The 22,185-nt window shown below is 45.6% G+C and overlaps 1 protein-coding gene across 5 annotated transcripts in view; it reads right to left on the bottom strand.

Moving 5' to 3' along the window:
- KCNT1 (potassium sodium-activated channel subfamily T member 1) overlaps positions 1 to 22,185 on the bottom strand; it is a 203,350-nt gene that overhangs the window by 79,654 nt on the left and 101,511 nt on the right. Inside the window, exon 2 of one of the 5 annotated variants that reach the window (XM_075835097.1) lies at positions 11,135 to 11,176. The exons of the other annotated variants lie outside the window; for them this stretch is intronic. Coding sequence (XP_075691212.1) covers positions 11,135 to 11,176 — 42 coding nt within the window. The remainder of the gene's footprint in view (positions 1 to 11,134; positions 11,177 to 22,185) is intronic. 5 annotated transcript variants of the gene reach the window in all.

The following is a 22,185-nucleotide window of genomic DNA, read 5'->3' as shown; positions in this document are numbered from 1 at the left end:
ATATATCTTTATAGCGCTCACAGCTTTGGTTTTCTGATACAAAGCTCCAAATCCCCTGTAAACGACAGAGGTAAATGATAACATTTTGGCTACCTGCAGCCTCCACTAGGGGGAGCTTAGTTTTATTCTGTATATTATTGAGTGCAATGTATAAGCAGTATGCTGTAAGCTCTTCAGCTCCCCCTAGTGGTGGCTGCAGGCAGAATTTAATCACTAACTGTGTCTATACAGGGGATTTTGAGCTATTTATCAGAAAGGTTTGTCTGTAAAAAAAATATAGTTAAATATTAATCATTACAGAATGGGGGATGCCGATTGCTGCCTTAAATAAATACATTTTGCTTAGAAATGCACTTAACGAAAGGCAAATTATTGATTCAGCTCAATTATCTAATCCAGTAACAGGAAAGAAAGCTCATTCTGATCCATTACGGACACTTTGGCAGACACATATCTTTCTGACCCGGTCTTAAGGCGTGCCAAAGTGGTTCTGGCACTGTACGGAGGGCCACAGCCCCAATCTATTCAGAAACTCTTGGGGTTCCCAGTTTATGTATACCACCAATGTCATTTTTTGCATACCAAACACTAGGTAAACAAGGTAAACATACCCCAGGGGATGAACAGGATTAGAAAAACATTACATTACAGCTTTCTTCCAGAAACAGCGCCACACCCGTCAATGGGTTGCATCTGGTATTGCAGCTCGGCTCCATTAAAGTGAATAGGCCTGAGCTGCAGTACCAGCTGCGGACAGGTGTGGCACTGGTTATGAAAGTAAGAAGCCATGTCTAATCCTGTACATATCCTTTAAAGAGGCTCTGTCACCAGATTCTCAAATCCCTATCTCCTATTGCATGTGATCGGCGCTGCAATGTAGAGAACAGTAACGTGTTTTTTTTTAAAAAAACCTTCATTTTTGGCCAAGTTATGAGCTATTTTATATATATATGCAAATGAGATTTGAAATGGACAACTGGGCGTTTTTTTTTCGTTATGTCCAACCGGGCGTGTATTGTGCTTTTAACTGGGCGCTGATCCTCCAGCCTGGACGTCATGTGTACTCAGAATCCTGACACTTCTGAATATTTTCTGTGAGATTTCTAGCAAGGGAAACGAAATCTCGCGAGATTACGGAGCTAAACGAGATTACGCGTGGCTTGCTGTAATCTCACAGAAAAGAGTCAGAAGTGTCAGGATTCTGAATACACATGACGTCCAGGCTGGATTTCATGTGTATTCATTATCAGGACACTTGATTAACATTAATCTCTGTTTATGTGGCTGCACATCGCTGCTGTGTAAATCAATGGAGAGGAGTGTATGACGCTGACTGGTCACTGATTGGTCAGCGTCATACACGTAAACACGCCCAGTTAAAAACACAATACACGCCCAGTTGGACATAACTAAAAAAAAAACGCCCAGTTGTCCATTTCAAACCTCATTTGCATATATATATATATAAAATAGCTCATAACTTGGCCAAAAATGAATTTTTTAAAAAAAAAAACACGTTACTGTTCTCTACATTGCAGCGCCGATCACATGCTATAGGAGATAGGGATTTGAGAATATGGTGACAGAGCCTACAGGAGATTGTACCCTCTTCGATGCCAATGTGCACAGTGTGGAATTTAGATTTATAAATATTATAGAACCACTGCTGACTTTTGTGGCATTCGGATTTGATTCCTCGGGGAGAGATTAGACCAAATGTTTCCTGTAACTACAATACAAACAGATCAATATACAGTGTCACCGGAGAGAAAATACACATTGGCGTCTGTACAGCCAAGCAGATGTGAGACTATTGCGCCAATTTCTACAGAAAGTCGACAGATGTGTCGAGCATGAAAAATTCTCAGAAAATGCATAAAACAGAAGGGATATGAATGGCCTGATACAGGGACACGCTGGGACACCGCAGGAACATCCAACATCTCACGGCAGATTCATCAAAACTAGTGCAAAGGAAAAGTGGAGCAGGAGCCTCTGGCGACAATCAGGTTATAGCTTTCGTTTTTCCGTAGGGCATCAGAAAGGAGCTGGAATCTGGTTGGTTGCTATTAGCAACTGCTCTGATTTTCCTTTACACAAAACCAAATATTTTTATACATCCGAGGAAGAAGTTCCATCGTAGCGACTTCTACTTGGCCTCACCGGCGGATACTTCAAAAGCTCAGGCTCCCAGTGACTATGGATGGCAATCTTATGGGGATTAGGTATGACAATGTTATGGAGGAAGAGACTACGGCTGGCAATGTTATGGAGGAAGGGACTATGGCTGGCAAGGTTATGGAAGAAGGGACTACGGCTGGCAAGGTAATGGAGGGAAGGGACTATGGCTGGCAATGTTATGCAAGAAGGGACTATGGCTGGCAATGTTATGGAGGAAGAGACTATAGCTGACAATGTTAAGGAGGAAGGGACTATGGCTGGCAATGTTATGGAGTAACTTATTATGGCTGGCAATGTTATGGAGTAACCTATTATGGCTGGCAATGTTATGGAGTAACTTACTATGACTGGCAATGTTATGCAAGAAAATGAGTATGGCTGGCAATGTTATGGAGTAACTTATTATGGCTGGTAAGTGCATGTGTGTGCACCGGAGTCTATAAACACCCCTTCCCTTGATAAAATCCTGCATCTGTCACGGACATCTCCTTTACCCAATATAACGTCTGAAGTCGCCACCACGGGCAGCCTTAGTCTGTGCTGGCTGGGTAGATTTCTTCAGCCGCTTGCTGTCTGCTCCAATAAGTTGATTTGTAAATTGCTTGATATTAGAAATTTGTTGTGATTTTCCCCTGGGAGGTGTAAGAACGCGTCAGGTACTGTGACCCGTCAGGTATATGGTCATTTCTTATGGGCCCCCTTACCTACTGGGAAGCTGCACAGGTTGCACATATGGTCTAGGGTATATGAGGGAGTTAATATAAGAACTTTTCTCGTCTTATACTTTGAAAAACACGGTCTATATCTTATACATATAATACTTTATCTTTTCATTTTCCTAGAACTCTAAACGCCCCTTCTACTATTTTATAATCCTGTCCCCAATTATAACAAATTCTGCCTGATTGTAATGAGTTATAATGACAAAGAAACCCAGGAAAATCCCTTAATTGGCTAAAGCTTAGTGAAATAACATTTCCTGCAATTCTAATTAGTCCAGCCTGACGTCTCGGTGACTTCTGTGGTGCGAGAAGAGCGGAATCAATGGTTAAATGGAGCGAAATATTGGCCGTCTCTTGTACACGTGCTCATGTAGTTTCATACTTTGTTGTATCAGCAGAAAAAGGAACCTGAGAAATTTCCTCAAGATCCTAAGATGTAGAAGTGCCTCATATGTAAATACCACCATACAGTGCTCAAATAATGCCACCATACAGTGCTCAAATAATACCAACATACAGTGCTCAAATAATGCCACCATATAGTGCTTAAATAATGCCACCATACAGTGCTCAAATAATGCCACCATATAGTGCTTAAATAATGCTACCATATAGTGCTTAAATAATGCCACCATATAGTGCTTAAATAATGCCACCATACAGTGCTCAAATAATGCCACCATATAGTGCTTAAATAATGCCACCATACAGTGCTCAAATAATGCCACCATATAGTGCTTAAATAATGCCACCATACAGTGCTCAAATAATGCCACCATATAGTGCTTAAATAATGCTACCATATAGTGCTTAAATATAACAGTGCACAAATACCACCATACAGCGCTCAAATATAACAGTGCTCAAATAATGCCACCATACAGTGATTAAATAGTACCACCATACAGTGCTCAAATATAACAGTGCACAAATACCACCCTACAGTGCTCAAATATATCAGTGCTCAAATATAACCGTGCGCTAATACCACCAAACAGTGCTCAAATAGAACAGTGCTCAAATATAACAGAGCGCAAATACCACCATACAGTGCTCAAATAGAACAGTGCTCAAATAACTCCATACAGTGCTCAAATATAACAGAGCACAAATATAACAGAGCTAAAAAAATACCACTATACAGCGCTCAAATATAAGCCCTTATTCACACGACAGGGTTTCACGACCGGGTGACGGCCGTTCATAAAACGGCCGTCACCCGGCTGCAGTAGGAACAATAGACCCCTAATGGGGCTATTCACACGACCGATTTTTTGACGGCCCGGGAAACCTGGCCATCAAAAAATGGGACATGTCCTATTTTCGGCCGTTTACCCGGCCGCCCGGCTCCCATAGAAGTCTATGGGGCTGGGTAATACAAGGCCATCACCGGAATGTGTCCCGAGTGATGGCCATGTATTCCGTCGCTCGCTCCCTCCTCACAGCGCAGAGCGCATGTGAGGAGGAGGAGTTTATGCCATTCGGACAAATGGCTGTATGCTGGAGGTAAGTTTATACACTGTGTGGCAGGGCCGGGGTGTATAGCAGGTGGAAGGGAGCACTGCGCTGGCTCCCTTCCCCTGCTTTGTTTAAAAAGCGCCCTGGCCCGGCGACACCTTCCATGGCCGATAGCGCCGCTAGCAGCTGCTGCTGCTGCTACTACTACTGCAGCGACGCCTCTATAGCAGAGCAGGGGGTTATCTCCCCGCTCTGCTATGTGCTAGCCCCACTTTAGCTCCCTGAAGGAGCGGAATCCCTGTGTGTTCGGGGATTCCGCTCCTGGACAGAGCGCTTGATGTCTCTGTCCATATCTTGGCAGTGACATCAGGGGAAACTCCTGAAGCGGAATCCCCGAACACTCTGTGACCGGGGATTCCACACCAGGCGATTCCAGTAAAGTTCATAAATGGACACAGACGACTGGGGCTTTTCCTGAAGTGGAATCACCAGCCACATGGGGATTCCCCTTCAGGAGTTGCCCCTGATGTTACTGTCCAGATATGCCCGGCCCGGAACGGATGCAAAACTAATGCAAACTGGCCGGGAAAAACGGACGATTTTATCGGCCGACACTCGGGCTCGGGCGGGATCCTGTTGTGTGAATAAGGCATAACAGTGCACAAATATCACCATACAGAGCTCAAATATAAGTGCTCAAATATAAAAGTGTGCAAATACCACTATACAATGCTCAAATATAACAGTGTGAAAATACCACCATACTGTGCACATATATAACCGTGAACAAATACCACCATAGAGTGCTCAAACATAATAGTGTGCAAATACCACCATACAGTGCTCAAATAATGCCACCATACAGTGAACAAATAATATCAACGTACCGTGCTCAAATAATGCCACTGCACAGTGCTTAAATAATGCCCCCAAACAGTGCTCAAATAATAATACCACCATACAGTGCTCAATACCATGCCATGCCCAAATACACAGGCAATGCTGAAATTATATCAATATACCATCCTCAAATAATATCTACATACATTGACCAAACAACAGCTCGATATATACAGTCATATAATAACAGTGTTATACAATGTCTAAATAATACTGCTATACATTTTGCCTTAAGATTTGTGGTGGACGCAAGCCTTAGCTGCCAGGCCATCAGTGGTGCCCTCTTCAGAAAAGGTGGTGACACCCGCACAGTACTGCACAGTTCGTACACTACTAAGACCGTCCCTGGACATTCAATGGCCATAAGGGCTCTCACCGAACTTTTCACACACCCTGTATAACACCAAAGGCCTCACTCAGATGAACGTTTCAGATCTTGCCCATGGTTCTTATAGCACCATAGATGCCTGTATAGTCGGGGGGGGGGGGGGGCGGGGGTAGGAAGGGCTTCAGGTGTTACATCTTGAAACTATGCACGAGTCTGAATTAGGCAAGAGTCGGTTCTAGCCCTCCGCCTCTCCTACTACTAACAAGTGTCACTGTGTTTTTGGCACTTCTTACATTATATTCTTGAACCAGGAGGCTCAGGATGAATATTATTATTGGCCCCTCTCAGATATTTAATGAAACACTGGAAGGTAATACAAGGCCACATCTACCCTAACGCCCCCTGCAAACGACCGTGCCCGTAAACACGGTCCGTGATAACGGGTACTGACGGCCGCGGACAGCCAGCCGCATTTGCAGCCGTGCTCCCATATAAAGTATGGGAGCACGGTCCGTAAAAAGCAAAAAAATAGGACATGGACAATAGAATACCTTGGCTGTGACTATACATAACTGGGCTGCCAGTATACATATCTTGGCTGCCAGTATACATACCCGGGCTGCCAGTATACATACCTGGGCTGTGACTATACATAACTGGGCTGCGAGTACACATACCCGGGCTGCCAGTATACATACCCGGGCTGCCAGTATACATACCTTGGCTGCGAGTATACATACCTGGGCTGCGAGTATACATACCTGGGCTGCCAGTATACATACCTGGGCTGCGACTATACATACCTGGGCTACCAGTATACATACCCGGGCTGCCAGTATACATACCCGGGCTGCCAGTATACATACCCGGGCTGCCAGTATACATACCCGGGCTGCGACTATACATACCCGGGCTACGAGTATACATACCCAGGCTGCCAGTATACATACCCGGGCTGCGACTATACATACCCGGGCTGCGACTATACATACCTTGGCTGCAAGTATACATACCCGGGCTGCGACTATACATACCCGGGCTGCGACTATACATACCCGGGCTGCGACTATACATACCCGGGCTGCGACTATACATACCCGGGCTGCGACTATACATACCCGGGCTGCGACTATACATACCCGGGCTGCGACTATACATACCCGGGCTGCGACTATACATACCTGGGCTGCGACTATACATACCCGGGCTGCGACTATACATACCTGGGCTGCGACTATACATACCTGGGCTGCGACTATACATACTCGGGCTGCGACTATACATACCCGGGCTGCGACTATACATACCCGGGCTGCGACTATACATACCCGGGCTGCGACTATACATACCTGGGCTGCGACTATACATACCCGGGCTGCGACTATACATACCTGGGCTGCGACTATACATACCTGGGCTGCGACTATACATACTCGGGCTGCGACTATACATACCCGGGCTGCGACTATACATACCCGGGCTGCGACTATACATACCTGGGCTGCCAGTATACATACCCGGGCTGCCAGTATACATACCCGGGCTGCCAGTATACATACCTTGGCTGCGAGTATACATACCTGGGCTGCGAGTATACATACCTGGGCTGCGAGTATACATACCTGGGCTGCCAGTATACATACCTGGGCTGCCAGTATACATACCTGGGCTGCGACTATACATACCTGGGCTACCAGTATACATACCCGGGCTGCCAGTATACATACCCGGGCTGCCAGTATACATACCCGGGCTGCGACTATACATACCCGGGCTACGAGTATACATACCCAGGCTGCCAGTATACATACCCGGGCTGCGACTATACATACCCGGGCTGCGACTATACATACCCGGGCTGCGACTATACATACCCGGGCTGCGACTATACATACCCGGGCTGCGACTATACATACCTGGGCTGCGACTATACATACCCGGGCTGCGACTATACATACCCGGGCTGCGACTATACATACCCGGGCTGCGACTATACATACCCGGGCTGCGACTATACATACCTGGGCTGCGACTATACATACCCGGGCTGAGACTATATATACCTGGGCTGCGACTATACATACCCGGGCTGCGACTATACATACCTGGGCTATGAGTTTTTATCCTGTGATCTCCTGATAACTCCTTATTGCATCAACCTGCTCTTTATTTTAAGATTAGTGGCCCTTTAACTTTGCGTAAATGAACATGCAATTATATGTTACCACTCATTTGCATTAATGCTAATGAGACACCGCTGAGGCAAATCAGGAACAATTGTCTGTAAACAAGCAAGCTGCGTCGTTTATTATGGAAAAAGACTAACAAGACCCTATACCCATAGACGTGATACTTCATGTACCGCATCTCTCTGGCGCGCTGTAATACCCGGATATAGAGTTATTTTTATACCTGGTCTTATAGAAGGAACTGCATCACTCAAACCCAAATGGACGATGTGGTCACATGACCAGACGATGAATGACGAGACCTGTACAAGCGGCGCAGAATTGGGACCCTCTAAGTAAATGAGTAAACCCAGGAGATTTTGAGTTAATAGAGGGGGTTCCCCCATTCAGGACCCTCATCTATTAGCCAGAGCAGAAAGTGGCTACAAAGAGTGTCTCTCTCTCTCTTTCTGGAGGACCCAGCACATCTGTGCATTACATGGACAACCCATTGAGTTTAATGGGAACGGTGCAGTGCTTAATTTCCCCTGCGGTGGCACTGCAGGGAAATTGAACACTTGCTGCTAGTTTCACCCACAGGTTACAGCTGATCGCTGGGGGACTTGGCAACAGGACATACGGTCAGGAGACCCTTCTAATAAAAAAAGGATTGTCCATGGCGGAGAACCCCTTTAACGGGCAACTCAAAATTTCATAGAGTTCTACATTGTGTTATATTGAATATGTTACATTATTATGGTGGATTGTATAAACTTATGTAGTGTCTGAAAGACATTTTCTACAATGTTTTGTTGCCCTATTTACCACCTCTTTTGTACAGTTCTATCAAATTGTAATTTGACACCCCCCCCCCAAAAAGGGGTATATTAAATGTATTCACCATAAGTCCGTTATTCCATCATAGGAACAGAATAACGAAAATATCGAAAGTGCCAGATCCGTCGATGTCACCCAACGGAACTATTGACTTTAATAGGCGCCTGTCGGGTTTCCATCATAGTTTCAGTCATTTTGCCAGACAAAATAGTGCTGCATGCTATAAGGGTCGAAGGAAGCCCTATCAAAAACAGAAATAAAATGAATAAATAATCCAAAATAAAAATACATAAAAATAATAAAGCAAACCTAATAAAGTGTAAGGCTAAAGCTAAAAGAACAAAAAGTTACTATAAAATGAAGGCCTTAAAAAGGTATATTTTTCCAACTGCGGGAGTGTTGAGAAGGAGCATGAAAAGGTGAGGAGGCTCCATAGCCAACATTGAACCAAGGCCCCCTGCCGATGCGTGTTTGCTCCCCCTCATGTCCTTCCCATGATCCTCTGGTTTTTCCCCACACCCTTGTTTGATAACATTGAAGGGCCTATGGAGGTTCTCACCAAGGGCCCCATAGTGACTGCATCAGCCGCCTCTATGGTCCATACACCCTTGTCCAAGTCCAAACTATTGAGGAAACTTTCTAAGCCTGCAGCATAACAGAACATATCCGGTAGATGTATTGGCGGAGGGAGATGTATAATACACGTTCTAATATACAGGTACTGCACAGCGTTGGAGTAAATTAAGCGAAACCCTTCCTTGTGCTCGTTCTCTATATATAACCGGCTATTGTTATTTACAGTACATATTCATCAGGAGAACACTCTGCTAAGCAAATGGACCCCATATCGGAGGATCCCATGTAATTATATAAGGGGGTGGGGGTCTATTTCGGCTGGAGCTTCCCACACACCCTGAGTCAGTGCGGCTTCTATTAGTGCTGCCTTGCCAAGTTCCTGCTGCGTTTCCATGTTATAATCAGCTCTTTGTGGATCAACCCACAGAGTACACAGCCCCTGGCTATAGAGACACAGCAAACCAATGTAGAGAGCGGCAGGATGTGCCATAACATGGGAGCAGGCCATCCTTATCCATTATATAAATAGGGAAAAGGCAAGTGGAGGTGCAGCAGGGCTAGTAAACCTGTGACCAGGGGTGTAGCTATAGAGGGTGCAGCGGGGCTAGTAAACCTGTGACCAGGGGTGTAGCTATAGAGGGTGCAGCGGGGCTAGTAAACCTGTGACCAGGGGTGTAGCTATAGAGGGTGCATAGAGGCTAGTCAACCCGTGACCAGGGGCATAGCTATAGAGGGTGCAGAGAGGCTAGTCAACCCATGACCAGGGGTGTAGCTATAGAGGGTGCAGAGAGGCCAGTCAACCCGGTGACCAGGGGTGTAGCTATAGAGGGCGCAGAGAGGCCAGTCAACCCGGTGACCAGGGGCGTAGCTATAGAGGGTGCAGAGAGGCTAGTCAACGCAGTGACCAGGAGCGTAGCTATAGAGGGTGCAGAGAGGCTAGTCAACCTGGTGACCAAGGGCGTAGCTATAGAGGGTGCCGAGAGGCTAGTCAACCCAGTGACCAGGGGCGTAGCTATAGAGGGTGCCGAGTGGTTAGTCAACCCAGTGACCAGGAGCGTAGCTATAGAGGGTGCAGAGAGGCTAGTCAACCCGGTGACCAAGGGCGTAGCTATAGAGGGTGCCGAGAGGCTAGTCAACCCAGTGACCAGGGGTGTAGCTACAGAGTGTGCAGGGAGGCTGGTCAACCCGATGACCAGGGGCGTAGCTACAGAAGGTGCAGAGAGACTAGTCAACCCGTGACCAGGGGTGTAGCTATAGAGGGTGTAGAGAGACTAGTCAACCCGTGACCAGGGGTGTAGCTATAGAGGGTGTAGAGAGGCTAGTCAATCCAGTGACCAGGGGTGTAGCTAGAGAGGGTGCAGAGGCTAGTCGACCCGTGACCAGGGGTGTAGCTATAAGGGGTGCAGAGCAGAAGGGCTAGTGAAGTCGGTGACCAGATGTGTAGCTATAGTGGGTGCAAGGGGGGTAGCAAACTCGTGACCGGGGTTGTAGCTATAAGGTGTGTAGAGGGGTTAGTCAAGTCCGTAACCAGGGGTGTAGCTATAGGGGGTACAGAGGGACTAGAAAACCTGTGACCAGGGGTGTAGCTACTGTTTAAGAAGTAGCTATCAAATATGGTGGAAGGGAACAGGTGTTACCTGTTAGGGGTTAGGCCAGAGGTGTAGCTTAAAGTTCCTGTGCCCACCTCAATGTAAAATTAGAAACAAGACACTCCCCTCATTATCACATGTAATTTATAGTACTGATCTCCTCATATTGGGCATGTGGGACTGAGCTGCAACACCAGATACAGCCTACTTTCGAGAGTGGCGCAATTTGTAGAAGAAAGTGGCCTTGTTTTTTCTAATCTCATGCAACCCCTTTAGTAAATGACCTCAGGCCAGGAAATAAAGGCCAGCGAGAGTATTACTACCCCCATCATACAGAAGGTGTATTATAATTCTCATGCCATGCAGTAAACTCACTGTGAATAGGATCGATCAAGACTGAATTCTTCTGTATAATTCCTACAGCACAAAGCAGAGAGAAAAACAGCAACACCATCACACAGACATCATCAGGAGCTCCATGTACTGGGCAAGAATTATGGGAAGAAAAAGAAGAAAAGTCTAAAGGAAAGCTGGGAGACCATGAATATTTTGTCACTCAGCTTTCCCAGACTCAGAGGAACAACAATTTTACCCATGCAGATTTAAAGTTTAGCTGTTTCCTTTGTGGCATATAAGTAGACACAAGCTGTTTTATGGCAGCCTGTATCTATAGGGAACAGAAAACAGGCTGCCATAAATGGTCCAGCACACAGACTGGGGTTCAGGGAGACAACTCCCTGCTTTACATGAGCAATTGAGCATGCAGAGCAGCCATGAGCGGTCCGCATCGCAGAAGCAGCATGTCCAGCAGTGACGGGAAGAATGACCGCGACAGATTCTACATGATTGACACCACTTTCCCTCACCACAGGCATCTTTTATGCACAAAGTCTCAGTCACATCACCTCCTGTCCCTACATTTCGTGTGAATGACGGACACACTAAATGTGTAAAGAAGGCTCCATCAGCCGAACGGAAGCATAAAGTGTCCTTTTGGCCTCGGTCAGCTGGTTTATTTAACTTTTCTTTTCCTAAGATCTGGAATAGCGTAGTAAATGACATTGTGCCGCACGGTATACGTTTGTTTTATTTAACATGGGAGCCTGTGTGTGACATATGGCATATGTCACAGGCATACCTTTAACGTATACGTCAGGCCTTATAATAGCTTTGGTTAAACGGAGAATACTATATTCTACGTGTGGCGGCTACGTTAAACGGATGACTAATAGTGGCATCCATCACCCATATGGTAAACGTTTATCTCAATTCAGGACGTATTCCTTTAACGTAAACCATGATAGTCTAAAGTCACAGCCTACATTTAACGTATATGTCGGGTGTTCTTCCGGACGTATAAATCAAACGTATTGCAATAACTTGAAGAGGGCCTAATAGGGGCACAAAAAGGTACAAAACCATCGCCAAAGTGGGCATAGATAAATCATTTCTGGACACAATTTGGGTGCTTACAGTAACCTCTGGGGGACACAATTGGCACCCTTAGGGCATATGGACGTCCTAGCGAGGGGTGACTCGGCCAGTCCATACATTACATGCTCGGCCATTCATTAGATCCATTGCCAGGAAACATACTGTCAATATATGTCAATAACTAATATGGGAGCTTTCTGAGAACCCTGAAGGGCAAAATGACCATGTTATACAGCAATTCTTGAATGCGAGTGCTAGCGGGAGTGTGGGGTTGGGGATATCAATGTATAACTAAGAAGATTTGCCATTCAGGAGTCTGGAAAAGCTGTCTGATGAGTGGGAGTGGTAATAGTAACTATAGGAGTTTATCACCCAGGTTCCCAGAAACAGATATAGAGGACAGTAGATGATGACTCAAAGACGTTTTATTTACTGCAGATTTTTGGAATTTAAAAGGGGAAATGCTCATTAAAAAGGTTAATCTGGTTTTCCCATACCCTATTAGGAGGGGGGGGGGGGAGCTCCCACATTCAGGACCCTCATCTATTTACCAGCAAATAAAAGGGCATCTCGCTCTCTGGAGGACTCAGCATGCCTGTGCATTAGATGGACAGCCCATTGATTTAAATTAGAACTGCAATACTGCAATACTTTATTTCCCCTGTGGTGGCACTGCAAGAAAATCAAACAAGTTTCCCGAGAGATTACAGCTGATCGGTGGAGGTCCCAGCAGTGGGGACAACCTTTTCAAGGGGGGGGGGGTCCAGCTTTCCAGCAGTGATTTCTGTAAACTCTATGCCGCATTGATCAATCCTCTACCATTTTATCTGATACAGTGGTCAGAAGCATATATGTTAAATATGGCGCGCCAACTGGACAATATCGTCCTGTTACATTCTAATGGGGTGGATTAAGAAAACTAAACTTGCGACACAGCTGCTGGAGAAGATCAGTATAGGTGAACGTCTGCTGTAGTGTCATGGGGATGTCTGCTGCCGGGGCATGAACTTCTGGGACGGATATTTTCTCTCTCTCTACATGAGATAAAGAGCAAGCTCTGAGATATAGGATAATATATAGGAGATTCTCTCTCATATCTATACATCACTATATACTCTGTTTTCATCTCCACTTGGGATCCCTGGACTTGGTTCAGGAGTTCTCCAACATCTCCTACCTAGCTGGAATCTGGAGATAGATCGATAGATAGATAGGATACTTTGTGGGGGACACTAAAAAAAATATATATTTTTCCTCCAAACTCCTGCCACTGCCTTTTGCTCGAATTTGGCAAGGGATGGAACTCAGTAACCCGGCTGAGGACTGGTGCAAGTGAGGCGTTGGCTCCTTGACCCTGCAATCACCTTGAAGGCTGCTGGCACTTTCTATATGGCACAGCTGTACATGGGGCACTTAGAGAAGCACCATTTTTTTTCTGGTGCTCTGAGGGGAGCACTATTTCATTTTGTGTAATTTTAAATGGGGCACTTGGTTCACTGTACATGGTGGAATTTTATATGGGGCTCTTTGGGGGGTCCCTATCTATATGGTTGTATTTACAGTAGGGCACTTTAAAAGGGGCACTATCTATATGGTGCAATTTTATACGGCACACTATAAATAGTGATATTTCAAATGGGGCACATTTTGGGACACTTTCTTAATTATGGGGCTATTTATATTGGGGCACTTTGGGGTGCACTATCTGTATGGCACTATTTACTGTGGGCACTTTTGGGGGCACTATTTGGTACTAGATTCTGGCCCAGCATAGTGTACATTGTATTACCGCACAGAGGACAGGGTTCACCGGCACTGCTCATCTCGGCTTACCGAAGATAAATGATCGTTATGATAGCTCAGTAGCGAGCGAATCATGACAGTAAGTGGCCAGTGTAAAGAAGCCTTTAGTGGGGGTGTACTTAGGCTCAGTGCCTAGGGCAGTGCAGGCTGTAAATATGGTTTGGAAGGCCTCATAGGAAAATGGAGATTATGGCAGCATATAGATCGAAAAGTAGGTATGTACATAAAGTTAATAAACGGCACTGCTCCGTGAAGAAATCCCGCGTCACCTTAGTGCGTCACTTGGCACAGTGTGGCACCTTAAGCTCTGTACCTACTTGATTGTTATAATAATTTGCTGTCAGAAGTGACTGATAAGCCGTCGTATAATATGGCGCAGTGTGGCACGGAGCACCTGGTTAGCAGTCTGCCCCCGCACAGAGTTATAATTGTGAAGGCTTTGTATGCAGATGACAGCTCCTGTACGTCAGGGACCGCAGGTCTGCCGAAAGGCACTATACGGAAAAAAAATTCGGACAAAGAATATCATAGTTCTACATGGAAGAAAATAAAAGGTCTGGTTAGACGAGCTCACAGAGGGCAACGTGCGTCATTGCAAGCGTTCTCTGGCGTCAGCCGCTATATACATCTTTGTTGGCATGTCTGTGCACAGCCCTTTACTCAATTATGGACTATAGAGCAGCCATCGCCAGGCTGCCATGTTTGACCCTTAGGGATTAGTGACACGTGTTCACGATAACGGACCAAGAATAGAAAACACGTTGCTGTCCTCTATGCACGCAGCATATTAAGTGTATCTCCAATTACATAGAGAAATTATTATAGTGCAGGACTGCAAGCTTTGGCACCTGTCTCCAGTACAAGATCCAGCAATGTGGGATGGAGATGTACGTACTGGAGACAGGAGCCTAGGAGAAAGAGCAGGACACTCATACTGCATAGTCACGAGCAGCCTGCAACACGGACCGCGGCCGCTCCAAGCTGTTTTTTTTAGAGTCAGAATCGGCTATCAAAGTTATTTATCAAAACTATTATTATGCACAGTCCTGCGCCATAATCATTTCTCTATATGATCGGAAGTACAACTGTATCTTATAGGCTGCTATGGGCATCGGACAGTGTTATAGAGGCTTAACATCTTGTTCTAGTACAAGGGGTAGGCAGAGTAGTTGTCTGGGGCGCCATAAAAGCCGGTTGACCCTACTACAGATACAGCCCAGCATTGAGAACTGAACATGTGGAAGGGATGATGGTGGTGGAGTGAAATGGGGAGTATGTATTGTAAAAAATACTCAGACTTTGTGTGGACAGGGGGCAATAACTGTAATGATTGCCCATCCGACAGCGATCATGCTGAACTTCAAGGACCAAGGGGGTGGCGCAATCCAAAACCCCTGACTTGGGCATAAACAGAGCTTGTCCAATCCCCGTTTATTTCAATTTTTTCCCAAGTAAAAAATAAAATAGAAAAAGCATTTTCAAGATCTCTGCTTGATGTCGGTGAATGGGGACATTCTCGAATATAACATTTTTACAATTGTAACAGTATCGATGTAAAGTTGTCATTTAAGGCAACAGTATGTGCAAACTAAAGAAAAACCAACACTATGTATCGATAAAAGTTGCCATAATCTACAAGGAGCTTGTAGTTGCCATAAAGGAACAAACCTTAAAAGGGGAATACCACCTTAAAATCATCACAGACATTTCAGAAAATGACATTATAAAGGTTGAGAAGTTCAGACCCCACTATTTCCGATCTGCCAGGCTCTCAGATCTCTCTATGATTTTGTTTTTAAAAGGGGAATTCTACCTTAATACAGTCTCCCAATAGATGATTTTAAGGTGGAATTCTGCTTTAAAAAAACACAAACATTTGTTTAGGACGATAATAAAATCTCGACAACCTCTTCACTAATAAGGACATTTGCTGGCAGGACAACATGGCCCGCAGCATCACTTTAAGGTGGAAGTCAAAAGGAAGAAGCGGTATATTTTATTAAAGCAGCAGTAATTCAATAATAGCCCGTCCTATCAGGACACTCCTTTCCTGTCTGTCCTGAAGCGATAGTCCATCAACCTGGTAAATCTACGGTCTGCCAATCGCAGGCTTATCATCTGTCCATATGTATTCTATACAGCGAACCACAATTATATTAGTCTTATGGACTTTGTGTAAGTTCTTACCTGGAAACCATAAACATGCAGGATAATTGAAGATCAGGGATCATATTATGGCTTTTTATTTTATTCTAATTACAACGTTTGTGAATGCCCAGGATAGCAAACTGCAAACACAGCCATGTAGATATACCATAGGAAGAATATCAGATCTGTCAATTGCAGCTTGTTGATGGCTTCCATTTTCATTACAGGCAATGAAGAGCTACCTCTAAGATGCAAGTTATACAAAATTGGTTAGGAGACTCCTGGATGTTGTATTTACAAATCTATTCAGTGATACAATAGGGGGCTATACTCCTACTGTACATGACCAGGGGTTATCTGATTTGTACAATACCCTTTTGTTACAAAGTTCCTGACAATATGTTGATCGCAGGGTATCCTGCTCCTGAGACCCCAGCGATCAGCTGTAATCTGTGGGGGAACCAGGTAGCAAGTGTTAAATTCCTCTGCAGCGCCACCACAGGAGAAATGAAGCATTAAACAGCTACCACTGGAATAAAGGGGCTGTTCATGTAATGCACACAGGCATTGGGCCCTCCAGAGAGAGAGAGAGAGAGAGAGAGAGAGAGAGAGAGACACTTTGTAGAGCTCTGCTTCGGTACTAAATGGGGGGCCCCCTCTATTAACAGAATTCCCTAATAGGGTATCTAAAAACAGGTTTTCCACACCAGACGATGCACAATACAATGCCAAGGGACTTACATACCCCAATTTCTTTTTCAACATACCCTGCAAAAAGCTTCATGGGCCTGAATTTTGGGACTATGAGGAACGCAAAAGTTTCCCTCACTTATACTGATCTTATAAGCCAGGCCTCACGTCTTACATCTATGGAGGAGAGAACACTAGTGCAGGAATGAATAATAATAATTTTCACGCACTCACAAAGCACATTTTTTGTATGCAATTGATGCGAAAATTACGCACAGCACACGAATGTGCATCCGTGTGCGGTTTTCACACACCCATTGCCTTCAATGGGCGCGTAGGTGCGTGAAAACGCACCAATAAAGGACATGCAGCGGGATTTTACGGAACGCACACTCACTGGGTGAAAACTCCTGCATGTGTGAACGGCCCCATTGACATCAATGGGTCCGTGTGCTGTGCGTGATTTCCATGCACCGCACACGGACGTGTATTACGCTCGTCTGCATGAGCCCTAACACCGGGTATATTAGGAGCTTTTACTGCTACTTTCATGCACTCCTGGAGAATTCCTTTAAATTGTTGATGCAGCCACAGATTTGTGCATCTCTGTGAAGTGGTTGACGATAACGTACAATGAGTAGTTCACGACTCCGCAGCATACATTTTTTATCACGGTCCTACAGTAAAATAGAGGTCACTTTAAATAGCCGTCACTTTTATCAGGATGTCACTTTCTCCATGTATAAAACAAAGCAGAGCCATCAAGGCTGAAGTGACTCAGAGCTGGGGGAATACTCATCTCTCCGCTGTGTCTTATCCAGACTTGCTGATCTGTTTTTTTTTTTTTTTTCCTGTTCTGCTGTGATAATAAAACTACAGACAAAAAAAAAACCTTGTAACATTTACCGCAAAACAATGTACAGGAGCAATGCCAAAGGGGCTGTCTAGTTTCGATAACCCATCTTCAAATACCCTATTAGATAATACTGAGTTTATAGGGGGAGGGGTCCCCTATCCAGGACCCTCATCTATTAGGGCAGATTCACACGAGCGTTGCGTTTTTGCGCGCGCAAACAATGCAGCGTTTTGCGCGCGAAAAAAACATTTGACAGCTGCGTGTGTCATCCGTGTCTGATGTGCGGCTGTGTGATTTTCGCGCAGCCGCCATCATAGAGATGAGGCTAGTCGACGGCCGTCACTGTCCAAGGTGCTGAAAGAGCTAACTCTTTCAGCACCCTCGACAGTGAATGCCGAACACAATATCGCAAAACCTGTAGAAAAAAAAGAAAAAGTTCGTACTTACCGAGAACTTCCCGGCCGTTGCCTTGGTGACGCGTCCTTGGTGACGCGCCTCTCTTGACATCGGGCCCCACCTCCCTGGATGACGCGCCAGTCCATGTGACCGCTGCAGCCTGTGCTTGGCCTGTGATTGGCTGGAGCTGTCACTTGGACTTAATTGTCATCCCGGGAGGTCAGACTGGAGGAAGAAGCCGGGAGTTATCGGTAAGTCAGAACTTCGTTTTTTTTTCTACAGGTTCATGTATATTGGGATCGGAAGTCACGGTCCATGGTGCTGAAACAGTTTAACTCTTTCAGCACCATGGACAGTGACTATCTCCTGACGTCGCGTACCGATAATTTTTTTGCCGGGATCGGCCAAAACGAGTTTGGCCGAACCCGGTGAAGTTCGGTACGCTTGTCCGGCTTCGCTCATCGCAAAGACACTCCGTTTGGATGTTCGGAAACAGAAAAGCACGTGGTGCTTTTCTGTTTTCATTCATCCTTTTCACTGCTGTTGCGCGAATCACGCTCGTCCCACGGAAGTGCTTCCATGTGGTGCGCGTGATTTTCACGCACCCATTGACTTCAATGGGTGCGTGATGCCCGAAATACGCAGAGTTATTGAACCTGTCGCGCTTTTTCCACTCATTGTGGAAGACTGATGGCAACAGTGTTATGCTTAATTTGTCCAGTGGTGGCGCTGCAGGGAAATAACACAATTGCTGCAATGATGCTGCACTGATCACTTGGGATCTCAGTAACAGGCGTATCAGCTTATCATCGGGGGACCTTTCTAACAAAAAGGGATTGTCCAAAATAGACAACCCCTTTAAAAGAGTGGTCTCAATCAGGATAGAGATTGGTGGCATATCACTAGGATATGTAATCCATGTCCGATCAGCTGTAACCAGTTTGCTATAATGAAGTGGTAGCAGCGTTAGGAAAGCACCATGCCACCTTTTGGCTCCTCTCAACTTATTTCAGAGGCCGCATGGTCGGCCCATCATAAGCAATGGCCGACCACGTAGTTGCCCTCCCAGTCAGAGCTGACAGGAGACGAAAGTAGCATGATGCATTTCTAGCGCCGCTGCCACTCTATTCTAGCGATCGGTGGGGGTCACAGTGGTGCTGCTAATGTCTATTCTGAGAAAACCCCTTTAACTCAAACACCATGCACCAGAAAAGGGGTTCGTGTATCATTCTGTGCCACTCAGAGCGACTGTCACTTGCATTTCCCCAACCATACTAGGGAAGAGGAGCAGACTTTAGCATACATAAAACTGGGCCCCTCTGCAGGCGCATGCCGTCACAATCCTTGGCATTTGTAGTTTACCTACTCCCTGCCCTTGTAGGAGAAGACAGAATTATCCTCTATATATTTCTCATTTTACAATCACCGCAATGTTAGGAATCAACAGGGGGAGTCCTGCACTTCTTTTAGTAAAGTGTGTGTGGGAGGGGGGGATATCATTCAGCCTGACCTGGGCTCCCCTTGTCATGAGCCCCATAGTAGCTGCTTGTCTCTATGGTATGAATGGTTTTCGGGGGTGATGATTCTCAGGTTTACTTATGCTTTAGGAATAACTGGATGCTTATTTGCCAATTTCCGTCACGTATAAAACAATGATGGGTGTAATAGTGAGTAACAGGCAACCTTGGCACCTGAAATAGGCTGCTAGGGGGTCAGGAACAGAGCAACCACAAGTCAAGGACACCTAAAAACACAAGTGCAATAAATCAAATGATGGACATCTTACAAGACTGACGTAAGATATTGACTCAGAGAAAGGTCTAGAGGGCCACATATTTGACCTGGGGCAGGAATCCGCAGCGTTATGAGGGAACATCTATAAATTAAGTTATCGGCATTTGACGGATCTGCTTTATACATCAGACGTTGTACAGCTGAGCACTCTAGGCGAAAATCAATGTCTTCTAAATAGTTCTGCTTCTTAAAGCGTCAGGACTGATCAATGACGGAGCTCTGCAGTCTGCATGGGCTGAAGACTGATACGACAGACGACCATGCAGGGATTCCACACTCACAACCCTCCAACGGATGTAACATTTAGTTAATATGGCATATGTGGGATCCAATTGATGCTGGACTAGCAGATTCTGGAGCATAGGATGTCTAATGAAAAGTTAAAGCACTTTAGGGTCCATCAATGGCACCCGGACTCCACCCCCCCCACCCCCAGGTCTACAGAACCGAACATAGATCATCATAAAGTTCTATAGTGATCTTGTAGTATAGTTTTCCTCAGTACAATTGTGGGGGTTCTGGTCCTACCTGCACTGAAACCAAGTGCTTTACCTGTCTATGCTTTGACATAGTTATGGCAACAGGAGAAAGACATAGTTGTCTAATAAAGGGTAAAATAGGTTATCCGCTTTGGACAATGCTTTTTTTTTTTAGAAGTGACCCCTAAAAAATAAGCCAATCACAAGGTGTTCTGCTGCTGGAATCTCCAGCGATCAACCGTGATCTGTTGTGGATACGGATAGCAAGTGTTCAATTTGCCTGCAGCGCCGTCACAGGAGAAATAAAATATTGCACAGTTCTCATCTAAATCAATGGCCTGTCAGTGTACACACAGATATGGCAGGTCCTCCAGACACATTCTTTGTAACTACACTTCGATCTGATTAATAGAGGATAGTGATGGATGAGAGACCACCGTCTATTAACTCCAAATTCCCTAAAAGGCTATTTAAAAGCTCAGAACGGATCTCATACTTGGATGCAGGTCTCCTTTAAATTCTCTTCTTTATCTTTCTTTCCTTCCGTTACATTAAAATATTTATGCACAAATCCTACTCATGTGCGGTCTATTTGTAGTAAAGACTTGACATCTGAGTTTAGAAACCGCCCACAAATTGCAAGCAAAAGAAAAAAAAAAAAAACAGAGAAAGTCAACTAAAATGTGACCGTGTCAAGAAAAGGCACAAGAGACGGTAACTGATCACGGTCAGATGTACGCTGCTATGTGTAATACGTTCAGGGCATTATAGAGTTCAGGTTACTTACCCTGTGCCATGATGTAGTCTTTGGCACTGCCGTTGTTCCACAGATAGAAGTGCCATTTTAACAGGCTTTTGAAATTTCCAGAGCATTTGTTACCCATTTCCATTGGGAACCACTGGTTTGGTGCCCCAGCTCCTGTGGGAGCCATTGGTTTGGTGCGCCAGCCCCTGTGGGAGCCATTGGTTTGGTGCCCCAGCTCCTGTGGGAGCCATTGGTTTGGTGCCCCAGCTCCTGTGGGAGCCATTGGTTTGGTGCGCCAGCCAGTGTGGGAGCCATTGGATTGGTGCGCCAGCCCCTGTGGGAGCCATTGGTTTGGTGCGCCAGCCCCTGTGGGAGCCATTGGTTTGGTGCCCCAGCTCCTGTGGGAGCCATTGGTTTGGTGCGCCAGTCCCTGTGGGAGCCATTGGTTTGGTGCCCCTGTTCCTGTAGGAGCCCTTTGGTTTTGAGCTCTGGTCCAGCTGGTATCATTGGTGTGGTACCTCAGAAGATTACAAGGAGTGGCTGCCAGCAGTTATGTATGATAGGCATAATGAGTAGCCATTATTTTCTCTTTGTGGGCACCTCAATCACTCACTATGACGATTGGTGAAATGCTGCTAGATATACCATGTCCAGCCCTTATACAGATGGTCCGCATGGGGTTAATATTGATACGTAAGACTATTGGGGGGAGTGCCCCCGATGAGCGACAGGGCCGTGGGGAGTGGTGTAGAGCTCCAGGGATATGGGGAATGTCTCCTTGATGCAGGGGCCCCAAGGATGGGAGGTGGGGCAGAGCCCCAGGAATGGGGAGGGGCCAGCGATCAGGCTATTGACCCCCAGTTTTGGCAGTGACTATGTAATCCACTTTCAGATATCAGATGTCTAGTATACCCCTGACCACCTGTACACACTACAAATGGTAATAAAAACTTTAGCACTTCACCATTATTGCTACAACTGCGCTTCTTATGGAAGAAATCTCTATAGTGACTTTCTCACATTAACGACAATCTCCTAGGAATAATTGTTGACACGATGATCCACTGTGCGTGTCAGGAGA

This window comes from Rhinoderma darwinii, chromosome 8 (genome assembly GCF_050947455.1).
Source record: "Rhinoderma darwinii isolate aRhiDar2 chromosome 8, aRhiDar2.hap1, whole genome shotgun sequence".
NCBI classification, from domain to species: Eukaryota; Metazoa; Chordata; class Amphibia; order Anura; family Rhinodermatidae; genus Rhinoderma; species Rhinoderma darwinii.
Note: the sequence above shows the minus strand (reverse complement) of the source record. Positions and strands in the feature narration are given on the sequence as shown.